The following is a 13,035-nucleotide window of genomic DNA, read 5'->3' on the forward strand; positions in this document are numbered from 1 at the left end:
TCATACCTTCTAAAACTATTTAATTACACTTTGCATAAATACATAAACATATACTCGTAATATCACAACAATGAATAAAATAACCTCTACAAATCAATGAGGATAGAATATTCATCTACATGTAATTTGAACGACCTTAGTGATACTTAGTATACCTAATATTTTTACCGTTGCTATCAATCTATTATTCAAATTGGTTGCGCAAATTGTATATATCTGGACCAAAATTAGACATCTTCCAAGACCCTACAATTGGAAAATTGACCAATTGCATTTTGCTTCCTGAGAGAACGGTACAGGTGGAATCAGAAGTATGAAATAAACAGCTAAATCATATCAAATATGTATATAAATGTCATATATATTTCTATATGTCACTTTTCCTGCATACTTCTTTCGCTTTATCTACAGTCATCACTCACTGCGCGCAAGTTTTTTTTTTATATATAGGGGACAAATTCCTCAGATCGAGTTAGCCTTGAAGTAAGTTCGAGACTTGTGTTACGAGATACTAACTCAACGATACTATATTTTATAATAAATACTTATTATACAAATAAACATCCAAGACCCAGGCCAATCAGAAAAAGTTCTTTTCTCATCATGCCCTGAAATGCCCATCCTGCCGTCAAAATTCATTGGTAAATGTTTTTTCATAACTTTAATTTTTTTTTGTTCAAAGTTGGGAGATTAACAATGATATATAAAAATCTTGATGATTCCTGTTAATTGTCTCATACACATTCTCTAATCTACGATAAACATAACTCGAAATTCATAAAGTAAGTATATATACCTACCATATAAAAAAGGTGAAAAGAACTTAAGCACTTTTGTACGCAAATATCTAAAATTACGATTGTTTATGTACCATCGTCAGGATCTCAATTGCCATGGATCCAGTCTCGTGTATGTTACATATAAGAGTGATTTAGTATTGGCATTGTTTAGTTGACCTCCGTAAGGACAAGCGTGGTCAACAATGAATACGTGGATTTGCATTTTTTTCCTCGGCGTGGCCTTGTCGGCTCCTGCTGATGAATTTCGGAGCTTAATTTACGAGGGAGGTATGTAGTGACTTGTTTTTCTCTTGAACTTAAAAAAATTAAATCTAACAGTGCAGCCTTTTTATCTTTTTGAATTAGAATGAGAGATCGATTATCTATGGGTTTATTTTGAACCACGCATTTATTATGCTTATTTAAATATTTAAGTATTAACATAAAGGGAAACAAATTTTATGAACTATCTATTTTTATTTTCTATAAATTATTCTCTATATCTATATCTAATATTAACTAGAAATAATTTTTATTTGGTTCAATTACTAGTTATGAATAAGAAAATGAATTTTAGTAAAATACCACACATAAGCCAAGTGTAAGATTGGACGATTAAAATTAGACTTTTTTATTGCGATTACGAAATAAAAATATTTTTTACAAATTGGTTCCTAACACCTGTAGAAAAAAGAATAGGACTCTTTCTCATGTATATCGTAAAAGGCTACTACTTACTAAGGGATGGGCTTATAAACTTGGAATTATTTTAAGCGATGGCCTAGCAACCTGTCCCTATTTGAATCTCAATTATATCATTAAGCCTAACAGCTGAACGTGGCCATTTAGCATTTTTAAGACTGTTAGTTCTGTCTACTCAGCAAGGGATATACACGTGACAAAATATATGAATGTATTTAGATCAGAAATTAATTGTTTTTGGCAAGCAACAGAAATACCTTGTATGAAATGAACTTTAAGCCTTGATGAAAATTTGATGTAAACTATTTTACATACAATTTTACGGTAACTTAACATTAAAACAAGCGTTGACCATAAAAATTGTTAATGGTGGAACATACATTTTGTTTAACCAGAGATTTGAGAGGTTGTTTATAGCTTAAAGCAATGGAGCAACTCACACCCATGTTACAGATCTCTCAATTAATGACGAATCGTACCGGATGCAAATAATACCAGCTGGATTTACTCCTCATAATATACGAATACATTCTAAAGTCAAATTAACCGACTTCATAAGCCAGGTAAAGCGACTTTGTAATTTATTCTTCAATGTACCTAGAGTACATATAATTCATTTTTGTTTCTCAGACTTCAAAATTAGTTTAACTGATATTATTTACACAATTGTTGCAGGAAAACGAGAACTACGTGGTATTCAATAACTTTATTGAAAAAGGTTACGCTACGAAGGGGATAACCTTTAATATTTATGACACAAACATAAGGGAAACGACCATAGCCCTGTTCCGTGTTCTGCAAGATTTAAATTCCAATGAAATCAAACTTGTCCAAGAATGGGCCAAACAGAATATAAATGAAGATATACTTGACTATGCTTTGAAATTAACAGCATTATACAGTAACGATGTTCAACTAGCAGAAATGTCACCGCCATTTATTACAAAACCAAATTTTTTTATTAATAGTGAAACTTTAGTTAAAGCCCTGAGACTAAAACTCAATTATGGGCATATTCACCCTCAGGAAGCTGAGATTTATCAAATACGAAAGATCGACGATAAAACTTTCACCATAAATACTAATTATTCTGGTTGGGATCATCCTAATGAATGTGATCAAGATACAAATTATTTTAGGGAAGATATATCACTCAATAGCTATTACTATGGACTTCATCTTCTACATCCATTTTGGATGTCAAATGAAGAACTAGACGAAATGAACCCAAGACATGCTGAGCATTACCTATTTGCTTTAAAACAATTATTGTCTAGATATAACTTAGAAAAGCAACACTTATTACAAGGAGATAAATCATTAAATGAAGATTGTGACATTGACTACCGCCCATTTTTGATGTATGATAACGGACTTGCATTTCCTAATAGACCTTCTTTCATCAGTTCCCACGAAATATCTAATGAAAAGTTTGTTACTATTGATATTGCCATAAAGGAATGTCTTTCTAGGCGTATAATAATGATGGTAAGTTTGATACACTTTTGTTATTTTTTTTAATTTTACTACCTACCCTATTCTGAGTGTAATTTACTTCAGTCTTTATTTATATATGTAATTAAATCAATATTACATGTATCATCAATTAATAATATCAACAATATAGTTTTAATAGATTTCCTGCATATCAGAACTGACTTATTATTTTTTATTTAATGATTTTTTCAGAGTAACGGTACATTGGTCAAGATAGATGAGGACAATTATTTGCAGTTATTACCAAAACTATTGAGAGCAAACTTAGATGGTGTTAAATCGGGTGAAACTATTAGAAATCTTTTTGGTTATGGGGTTGGAACACAAAATGTGTAAGTTAAATATAAATATTATAGCCGCAGTGACTCAAGTTAGTGTTTGATCATTTGAGCCTTATCGTGAACTTGGAAATGAGAAATAAACAATATAAAACACAACATGAAGTTGTGTAGTTTTTATTAAAAGATATAAGAAACCTTTCTTTCTTTCTTTTCTATATTATGGCTTCCACCGGACTTTCGGTGATTCTGCCAATGTCATGGTTTGAAGAGATACGAATTTGTTACTTTTTTTTCTTGTGATTGTCAGTCTCGATGTTTCTGTGTACATAGTTTAGTAAATAAATAAATAAAAAAGGCCTTATTTGTGCATTAATTCAAGTACGGTTTTTACAATAAGTAGAAAAAAAAATCTAGATAAATTAATCTTCCTACTTTAAAATTTATTTATGTTTTACTTTAATTTCAGGAGCACACCCTCACCATCAATTATGCATCAATATCAAACTGCACTTAGAGATCGCGTTTACTGGGTGCTCTTAGAACGCGCTTTAAATTATTCCCTGGATTTCTTGAAGGACATGGGTCCATTCGACTTGTCCGCCTATGAAACGGACAGTTTCCGCATTATTGATAGTCAGATCGATGATTTTGTTAGCTTTTTTGATTACTATCAGTTTAATATAAATAAGGCACTAATTGGTAGTGAAAAAGTATATGTTTTTGCACCTAATCCTCATATGATTACAGCTAGACAGATGAGATTGAAACATGTACCTTTTAAGGTATCATTTAATGTCGAATCCGATATGGAACAAGATGTTGTTGTAAGACTGTTTTTGGGCCCACAATGTTATAATTCTACATGCTGGGACAACTATCATAAATTTTTCGAAATGGATGCTTTTAAATGTGGACTTAAACAAGGATTCACAAACATTACTTGGTCACCTGATAATTCATCAAGGTTTTCATTTGACGATTTCTTTAATTTAGAAGCACCAGTCAAGAGCGCTTATAAATATAATATGTATAAGTTTCCTGCCAATCTGTTAATACCTAGAGGTTTGGAGGATGGTCTCCACCTTACAATGTTTGTCATGATAACTCCTGTAAATACATTTGAAATGAAAACACCTGAAGCAAACTTATACAAAAATATAACTATGTCCCTTGAAATAGACGATAAACCACTAGGATTTCCATTCCACAGATTAGCAACAAACTATAAAGATAACGCAAGCAATTATGGATTTTATAATGTATCTGTATATCATCATAAAAGAACTGTTAATGGATTTGGTCAATTTTCAATGCATCTATACTGATTTAACTTCACTAGTAAAGTTAAAAATATAGGACATTATTATAAAAAGGGGCATGTAGTGACACGGCCGCTAACACGCAGTAGAAACATGACAGTAAGAAGGTACGGTGTGTTAAAAACCTGTGTTATTTGAAGTTTATGTAGAATAAATAGAATTTATATTTAAAAAAAAACATAAATAAATATTTTTATATAAATTGTTGTTATTTAAAATTACTTACAAAAAACTCCAGCGAACAAAGCGCTGATTAATAACTACTTTTAAAAGAATCAAATCATTAAACTTGACAAGTGTCAGTAACTTATTTTTTTCCAGTTTCTCTTTAGAATCAAAGCTACTGATGATTGACCATTCAACTACCGACTTCAAGAAGCGGAACAGTTGAATGACTCAAATAAATAAAACAGGTGAATAAAAAATACTTATTTATTTTGACATGTATGCTTGTATACACTTTAAATAGGAAACATTCTCTACTATCTAGCGAACATACCTACTAAAATATTGATACCGTAACTCTTTCTCTCTCCTTTTAGTGTCTAGGGATTTCATTTAAATGATATTGCCCAGAATGCGTGGCACTCCACCAGGGGTACTCAGGGCCTTTATGATAGATACTGACGTCTTCGAAATACATATTCGGCTGTAAAAAGAAATATGGAACCTGGACTGGACGATCGAATGGATAACCCAAAGGTTTGTTATCAATAATTATATTTTTCATAGGCTCCAAATCTTTGCTAAGAGCTTGATATGGGTACACAAAGACGAAGAACTGTACAGGGAATCCTCCCGGGGTACCTCTGGGTAACATGAGTCTTCTAGGAAGAGAGTCGTAATCTACAGCCATACTTTCAGGTACTTGACCTTGTCCCAACAGTTCGTAAATCTTTCCTAAGGAGACAGAATCTTCTTTAAAGAAGAAGAAGTCCTCAGAGTTACGCTCAACCTTATTTTGTCCCGATGTCAATTTGTGGGTAAACCAGTCTAACTCGACGAAGTTCATCCAGTTATCTTCTAAGCTAAGAAGACGACCTTCTCCGTCATATTTAGGACCAACAAAGATTTTGAATACGGCTTCAGCTTCAACGTCAGATTTGACATCAATAGTGACAGAGAAGGGCTCATGATTTAAACGTGGTTGGCGGACGATGAAAGAGGAATATCCCGTTTGTTGTTGTTGTTCTGTTAGGTAGACGGTGTTAGTAGCGTTGAAGTCATAGTATTCGAAGTACGTGGTCAGATTATCAACCTTCATGTCATTGACCCTGACCCCAGCGTAATGAAGAACTTCTTGACCATAAGGCTCCAACCATTCCTTGTATTCCACAATGTAACTTATGATTTTATTGTACAACTGATAAAATGCTGGGTCACGTAGCGAAGTTTGATAGAAATCCAAAGCAGAAGGCACAAATTTGTAGCTGAAAGTAAAAAAATATGAAAAATAATGCAAAACTAGTTTAAATTTTATGTTAGATAACCACTTTGTCAATTTTAAGTCTCATACACATTATTTTTTTAATTATTAAATAATATTAATAATACTTAAGTTTTGTTTAAGCTTAACTATTTATCAATAACAAGATTCTTAACATTCATAGGGCCAAATGAAGATGATCACACAAGAGTTAAATCTGGTTAAAGATTATTTTCTTACTTCTTTTTTTATGTAAATTTAATTGAACGTATAAATAAGAAACTTACACGTCTGAGATCTGAGGAGCTGCACCAAGGAGGCGGCGAGCAATGACTTCGTATGAGCGTTCATAGTTAAAGTGGTCATACTTGTCGTACAGGTCAGGGTTTCCTTGCCAGTAGTTTCCAACAAAATTAATGGACTTTGAATTTCGGAAATCTACTTCTTGTTTAAACTGTAAAAAGGTGCAGTATAAATAAAGCTGTTATGACTATATAATTGCAAAAAAAAATTTGACGACCAGTATGTTATAATGGCGAACAAAAAATAAAAAAAATATTAATACTCACAGCCTTAAACTGGCCAGTCTGCAGGTATTGTACGAAGCCCTTTTCATGAGCATCAAGGAATTGGATGTAGTCTACATTCTCTTCAGACCCCAAATAGTAGTAGTTGGGACGTTGAACAAATGGATATGCAGCGCATGAAGTCAAAGCTGGGTAATAGCTAGCGTGTAAGGGCTGGTACCAGGAGAACTCTGGGATTTCACCCAAGCCATTGCTCAATCGCTCAAGGTAGTAACGAGACAAAAGTTGTTGATAGAAATAATAGTAGAATTCACCACGACGTTCCTTGAATATACCGATGAAATCCTCTCCTTTGGCCCAGAATGGCATGAGGTTATGGAAGTAATAGTAGTAAGAGTTCCAGCCAATATCTTCTGTAAGGTATGTCAATCTATGCTCCTGGTTTTGATAGACCAAGGGATCAGAGTAGTTGTAGTAGAAATAGTAGTTATTTTCCGCCTTCCAGATACCGTAGTAGTAGCCAGATTCTGCGTTCACAATACCTTCTTGCATATCGACGCGGTACATTTTGAAGATAGTTTCCATATTCACGAAGAATTCAGGCCATAATTCATAAGGAGCAGGTAAAACGATGCCGTTAGTGTCAGGTCGTTGTATGATCGCAGCGTAGAAGGCATATAAGAATTGATAGTCGTTGAAATGAACTCTTACATACGCAGCAGTTTTATATAAGGTATCGAAATCTTTAGCGCTATAGAATAGCTCATAAAAGATTACAGCTTCTTCTCTTTGTCTCTCGTAGAAGATTGAGAACGCGGAGTACTTAGGCAGGAATCCAGTTTCGTAAAATTCAGCAAACTCCGTAACTGCATTGCGGTTCTAAAATATATGTAAAAATTAAATATTTTGTCAGGTAAAACAGGAAATCTAAATGTTGAAAACGTATAAATACTTTGAGAGGAATGAATTGTGGTCAGCACTTTCTATGCATGGGGTGAGCAGTCTCTTAATACGAGCACTGAAATCCTTATATGAGGATTCGAGTGCTTGTGTCAGGATAAACGGAGCGCACACTGAGTGGTTTAAGATTGAGAAAGGCGTTAGGCAAGGATGTGTTGCGTCACCGTGGCTGTTCAACCTATTTATGGATAGCTGTTTGACAGATTTGAAAGAGTCTAAAAGTGGATTAAGGATGAATGAGTTACTCGTCAAATGTCTGCTCTATGCCGACGATCAGGTTATACTGGCGTCATCAGCGGAGGAGTTACAGGAGATGGTAAACTGTATGCATGAAGCTTTAAAAGAGAAAGGAATGAAAGTGAACGTAAGTAAAACTAAAACACTGGTTTTTGAAATGGAGAAAGAAATGACAGCATGTAATATTTTGATTGGAGGAGAAAAAGTGGAGCAAGTGAAAGAGTTTGTATATCTAGGATCAAAGTTTACATCAGATGGCAAGTATGATAGTGATATTGAAAGGAGAGTGAACGCGGGGAATATGGTGAATGGAGCTTTGCATGCCTTTATGAGCAGTCAGAAACTATCCAAAAAGGCTCGACTGGCTGTGCACAGGGGCGTGTTGGTCCCGACATTAATGTATGGGAGTGAAAGTTGGGTATGGCAAAAGAAGCATGAAAGCAGAATAAATGCAGTGGAAATGAGAGCGTTAAGGAGTATGATGGGTGTGAAATTGAGTGACAGGATAAGGAACAGCGTGATAAGGGAATGTTGTGATGTGAAAGAAGATGTAGTTACAGGAATAGAAAAGGGTATGTTAAGATGGTTCGGTCATGTGGAGAGGATGAATGAAAGCAGGTTGACTAAGCAGATATACAAGGAGAGTGTGGAGGGAAAGGTCGGAGTGGGAAGACCTAGACGAACGTATCTTGATCAAATTAAGGACGTCCTGGTAAAGGGTCAGGTCAAAAGTACCCGAAACCGCCGAGCTTGTATGAAGAGAGTTATGAATGTGGACGAAGCGAAAGAAGTATGCAGAGATCGTGGCAAGTGGAAAGAGGTAGTCTCTGCCTACCCCTCCGGGAAAGAGGCGTGATTTTATGTATGTATGTATGTATGTATGTATAAATACTTACTCCATACTTATCAATGTTTGCCACAATATCGTAGTCTTTGCCGATAGTGTAATATTCGGCGTTGTAATTAATTTGACCCACATTCTGAAGAAGAGATAGTACTTTTTCCTGGACGTGCACAAGGTCACCTTCCACTGTAAATAAAATATACGATTAACAGGAAGTTTACAAAAAATAACACTTGAGTTCTTTGTGAACCAATCAATCCCTTTCTCACATCAAATTTTTTATAGAAGTATAAAACAGGAAAAAAAAACCATAATATCTGTTCTAAGCAAAACTGTTACTGAATATCAGAAACTTATTATATTCTAGTTATATTGTTAATTATTTTATCTTGTCTGATTAGCTATAACTAATCTGACAAGATAAAATAATTAACAAATACAAAAAGAAAAAAATGAACATTACAGAATAAATAAATAAAATATAGTGTGTACTTTTGTATTATTGATATTAGAAGTTAAAAATTGCTTTACCTCTCCTTTATTTACTTACATTTTTTCGTCTCTATGTGGTCATGTCTATAGACTGGGAAGGTGGTCCCCATGGACAAGGCCACGAGGCCAGCTAAAATTAAGACAGTCTTCATCGTCCACCCTCTTACTGACAACTGTATCCCATTAGAAAAATTTAAGCATTTTATACATCACCTTATCAGCTAGATGATTCATTACTTTAGTATTATCCATGCTTGTTTATCTTCTGATACAAACATCGGCACTTGTAAGCTAGTCTCTATAATTAAGTCATTGTTAAGCTTTCGATTAGGTATTAACATTTTGCTTACAAGAAATTAACTATGCATTCGTTTCCAGTTTTCTTTCGTTTAATTTTTATAATGAATGCGAATTTCTTCAATTAATTAATATGGTGTTTGGTATAGCCTTGATGATCTCTGAAACGAAATAAACCGTGCCAAAAATGCCCATGACCTAGTCAAGTGGCTGTTTCTCACCCGGAGCTATTGATAAGATACATATATTTGGCAGTAAACGTGGGGTTCTATTAACTTTTAATTGATTCCATTAACGTTTCCTCAAGTTTACAACAGTCAGTAAAACTTCGGAAATTTCTCGTTCCATCCCTCTAAGGGAACAATTGAGATTATGCAATATGCATATATCATTAGTTACACAGTGTCCGTTTTAGAGTGGACGAAGTCGTAAGCAACACCTGTTTGAGCTCGACTTTGAAATCATGTAAAATGGCTATACAGTGAAGGAGAGAAACTTAAAAACATTTAAATGCAAATGAATTCATGAGATATCTGAATTATTTTTCCATATTACGAGTACATAAGCATTTCAATTGTCTTATTCCTTAGCCTAATTTAGAGATTTTATATATATATACTAAGTGTGACAAACGAAGATTTTGTTCCATTTATAGGCTGGCTTAATTTTAGATAACTTTGGTTTATTTGAGAAATGTTTGAAGTACCTAATATTGTAATTGGCTGTAAATCATAATAACGAATAGAAGACGAACAAACTCACATTGACTTCTACCTAATTAAAGTAAAAATAAATGTTGAATATTATCGTATCGATAAATGCATTAATTATAGATATATATGAGATGTTTTATGTAAAAATAATATTATCTTAGTGCAGGATAACCTATAATATAAAATTTCACCTAACGATAAGCAGAATAGGTGATACGACCGAAGGTGTAAAAAAAGAATTATTTACTATTAACTGCTTATAGATAGCTACTCTTATCCCTAGAGTTATTTTTATAGCGAAATTATGTTTTATTTAATATAGCATGTAAGGAGAGAATTAATTTTTTTTTAGTTAATTTAAAGCATATACCCGATATAGGTGCTTACAATTACTGTGCGCCCTTTGTACATTATTTTTTTTGTGCAATATAGTTTTAAATAAATAAACAAATAAATTACTCTTCACTATCACTACGTATTACAAAGCAAAGCCGCTTCTCATGTCTGTCCGTGTGTGTATGTACTTACGTATGTATGCCTAGATCTTTTTAACTACACGACGGAATTTGATGCAGTTTATTTTTTAATAAAAAGAGTGATTCAGAGGAAGGTACGAGATGTATGTATAAATGCTGCCAGTGCGAAGCCGAGGCAGCAACAAAACTTATTGTGTACCAATTACTAGACTTCTAACTCAAAACTCACTCCCTTTATTTCTTTATGTTTGTTTGTTTGTTTGTAAATTCTTTATATAAAAATACATTAAATTGTATCATAATGCTAACGATAATTTATTTTACATAAGTTTTATTTGTTACTAGCTGTTCCGGCAAACGTATTGCATTTTTAGGTATGAAAAATAGATGTTGGCAGATTCTCAGAACTACTCAATATGCTTACAAAATTTCACGAGAATCAGTCAAGCCGTTTCGGAGGAGTACGGGGACGAACATTGTACCACGAGAATTTTATATATTACATTTATTCTACGAGTACAAATCGTTTCAACACATATGTTGTATATGTAAAAAGTTTTAATAAGTATGTATACCAATATCGATGATTAATAATGTTTTTCATAACTGGCATTTTTGAAATTTCTCTGATTGGCCTGAGTTTCGGATGTTTATTTATATAAGTAGGTATTTAGTATAAAATATAGTATCGTTGGCTTAGTATCTCATTACATAAGTCTCGAACTTACTACTAGGCTAACTCAATCTGTCCCGTCTGTACTTATATTTATATGTACTAAATAAAAACCTTACACACCTTGCATGAAAGTTTAAATTTAAAATATGTTGTTTAAATAATATGTATACATTTATTAAGTTACTTATACATACTTGGAGTTTTATCTACATCAGGTAGGCGCGGCAGGCTGCCGTGGTATCACTAAAATGCGTTATGTCAGATAATCAGGATCAGGATTTTCACCTTTTTTACCAGTAGAATAAGAAAAAAAATCTCTTTCGATCTGTTTATACGACCTTTAAGTCATAAATAGGCGTTTTCATTGATGAATGGCATCAGTTTTAATTTTTTACCGCATTTTTGACGTTTTACTTAAAAAAAGGATTTGGCAGATAACGGCATTTTAGTTATACCAGGGCAGCAGGTACCACCCACATTTTTTTTATTTCTTGATTAGGCTATTCCTTTAGATACTGAGAGAAAGGTAAACAATCTTGAAACGTTATTTGATCCGAGACACAATTTTTTAAATTTTGTGTCAATATCAATAGTAAATAATTATGATATTTGTTATTTAATTTTGCATGTCATCTGATCTTCTGGTTACCAAATCTAAGGCCGGTGCTGCTGCAAATGAGGCAGAAAACCTCAAAAGGCGCAAATATGTAGGTATCGGTAATACCTATATATTTCAACCTTTTGGGGTAGAAACTCTGGGACCGTGGGGTCCATCTGCCCATCAGCTTTTTGAACAATTGCCGAATAAGCTGATTGAGGTATCTCGTGACCGGAGGGGCTGGGATTATCTGGCTCAGAGAATCAGAATTGCCATTCAAATGCTGCCAGCCTTCTGGACACACTCCCGCATGTTGACGCTATGCACATTTATAAAGGGACTGTACATTTATAAAAAAAAATAGTTTGGAATCATCTTCTTTTTTCTTTCTTCTTTATAAGTAATTTTAGCTTTAGTTTTAATTTGAGTTCATTTTAATTATTATTTGTTAAACCTCAATAAAACATTTTAATTGAACCTTTATTACAAAATCTAAATTTTACTGTAAACACAAATTTAGGTCTAAGTATAAAATGAAAATGAAAGTATCTACTTCACAAAATTAAGTTCAATATTTGACTTTAAAGTTGATGCTGAAGAAAGTTGTACACAAATGCGTTTTTTTGGAGAGGAAAAAGTGTTTTATTATAAAAAGGGGAAGCACACAAAATTTCATTCAAGACATCACATCAGAAGCTTTTGGGAATTATATTTATGTCCGGTTTTTACAGAAGACAAGTTTTGTTTTTAATTAAATAAGTAGATATAAAATTATACCGATTTCTGCAATTTTTAAAAATATTTTTCGATTTCATTCAACACTTTGAAGTTGATCCATAAGCCCGACCACTTTAAGATATTATTTGTTCTATATCCTTTAATTACTCAAAAGAAATGAATAGCTCTTTAAGGATTACTCCTAGATTTTGAAAATGTCTTAATAACAATAACAACTGAAAAAACTTATCCAAGGGATTCAAAGTATATTATAATATTTTTTACAGTTTATCGTTTTAAATTGATCCATCATCATTGTTATTTTTGTGACCCTTTTGATACTTTGAAGTTAGAAAATATCTTAATAGTTCTGCATAATACCTATATTGTAAAATAAATATGTTTATTAAGTTAAAATTAAATGATTTGGTTGTCATTTTCATTAAAACAATAATAAAGGATGGGTTCAAACCATCAGCTGAATTTTGAAAAAA

At 33.0% G+C, this 13,035-nt stretch overlaps 2 protein-coding genes across 2 annotated transcripts; one reads left to right on the forward strand and one right to left on the reverse strand.

The window, feature by feature from the left end:
* Positions 1 to 762: 762 nt before the first annotated feature.
* On the forward strand, positions 763 to 4,584 carry LOC106142197 (arylphorin subunit alpha). Its single transcript, XM_060948974.1, has 6 exons — positions 763 to 782; positions 952 to 1,067; positions 1,935 to 2,044; positions 2,157 to 2,969; positions 3,171 to 3,310; positions 3,726 to 4,584. The coding sequence occupies exons 2-6, from the start codon at positions 983 to 985 to the stop codon at positions 4,582 to 4,584; spliced, it is 2,007 nt and encodes a 668-aa protein (XP_060804957.1). The 5' UTR covers positions 763 to 782; positions 952 to 982.
* A 414-nt stretch (positions 4,585 to 4,998) lies between these two features.
* LOC106142227 (arylphorin) lies at positions 4,999 to 9,282 on the reverse strand. The gene is made up of 5 exons (XM_013343909.2): positions 9,123 to 9,282; positions 8,625 to 8,758; positions 6,574 to 7,410; positions 6,292 to 6,458; positions 4,999 to 6,008 (listed from the first exon to the last, which is right to left on the reverse strand). Exons 1-5 carry the CDS (start codon positions 9,214 to 9,216, stop codon positions 5,117 to 5,119), a joined length of 2,124 nt encoding a protein of 707 aa, XP_013199363.2. The 5' UTR covers positions 9,217 to 9,282; the 3' UTR covers positions 4,999 to 5,116.
* Positions 9,283 to 13,035: the final 3,753 nt, after the last annotated feature.

This window comes from Amyelois transitella, chromosome 17 (assembly GCF_032362555.1).
Source record: "Amyelois transitella isolate CPQ chromosome 17, ilAmyTran1.1, whole genome shotgun sequence".
Taxonomy (NCBI): Eukaryota; Metazoa; Arthropoda; class Insecta; order Lepidoptera; family Pyralidae; genus Amyelois; species Amyelois transitella.

What these genes read in the sequence shown, in the direction of transcription:
- LOC106142197 (XM_060948974.1), top strand. Translation starts at nt 983, where the DNA reads ATGAATACGTGGATTTGCATTTTTTTCCTCGGCGTGGCCTTGTCGGCT. An exon ending in CTAGGCGTATAATAATGATG is followed by an intron (nt 2,970 to 3,170) that starts GTAAGTTTGATA and finishes TGATTTTTTCAG; the next exon opens with AGTAACGGTACATTGGTCAA. An exon ending in GGGGTTGGAACACAAAATGT is followed by an intron (nt 3,311 to 3,725) that starts GTAAGTTAAATA and finishes CTTTAATTTCAG; the next exon opens with GAGCACACCCTCACCATCAA.
- LOC106142227 (XM_013343909.2), bottom strand. Translation starts at nt 9,216, where the DNA reads ATGAAGACTGTCTTAATTTTAGCTGGCCTCGTGGCCTTGTCCATGGGG. An exon ending in CCACATAGAGACGAAAAAAT is followed by an intron (nt 8,759 to 9,122) that starts GTAAGTAAATAA and finishes TTTTATTTACAG; the next exon opens with TGGAAGGTGACCTTGTGCAC. An exon ending in CAAACATTGATAAGTATGGA is followed by an intron (nt 7,411 to 8,624) that starts GTAAGTATTTAT and finishes CATATATTTTAG; the next exon opens with AACCGCAATGCAGTTACGGA.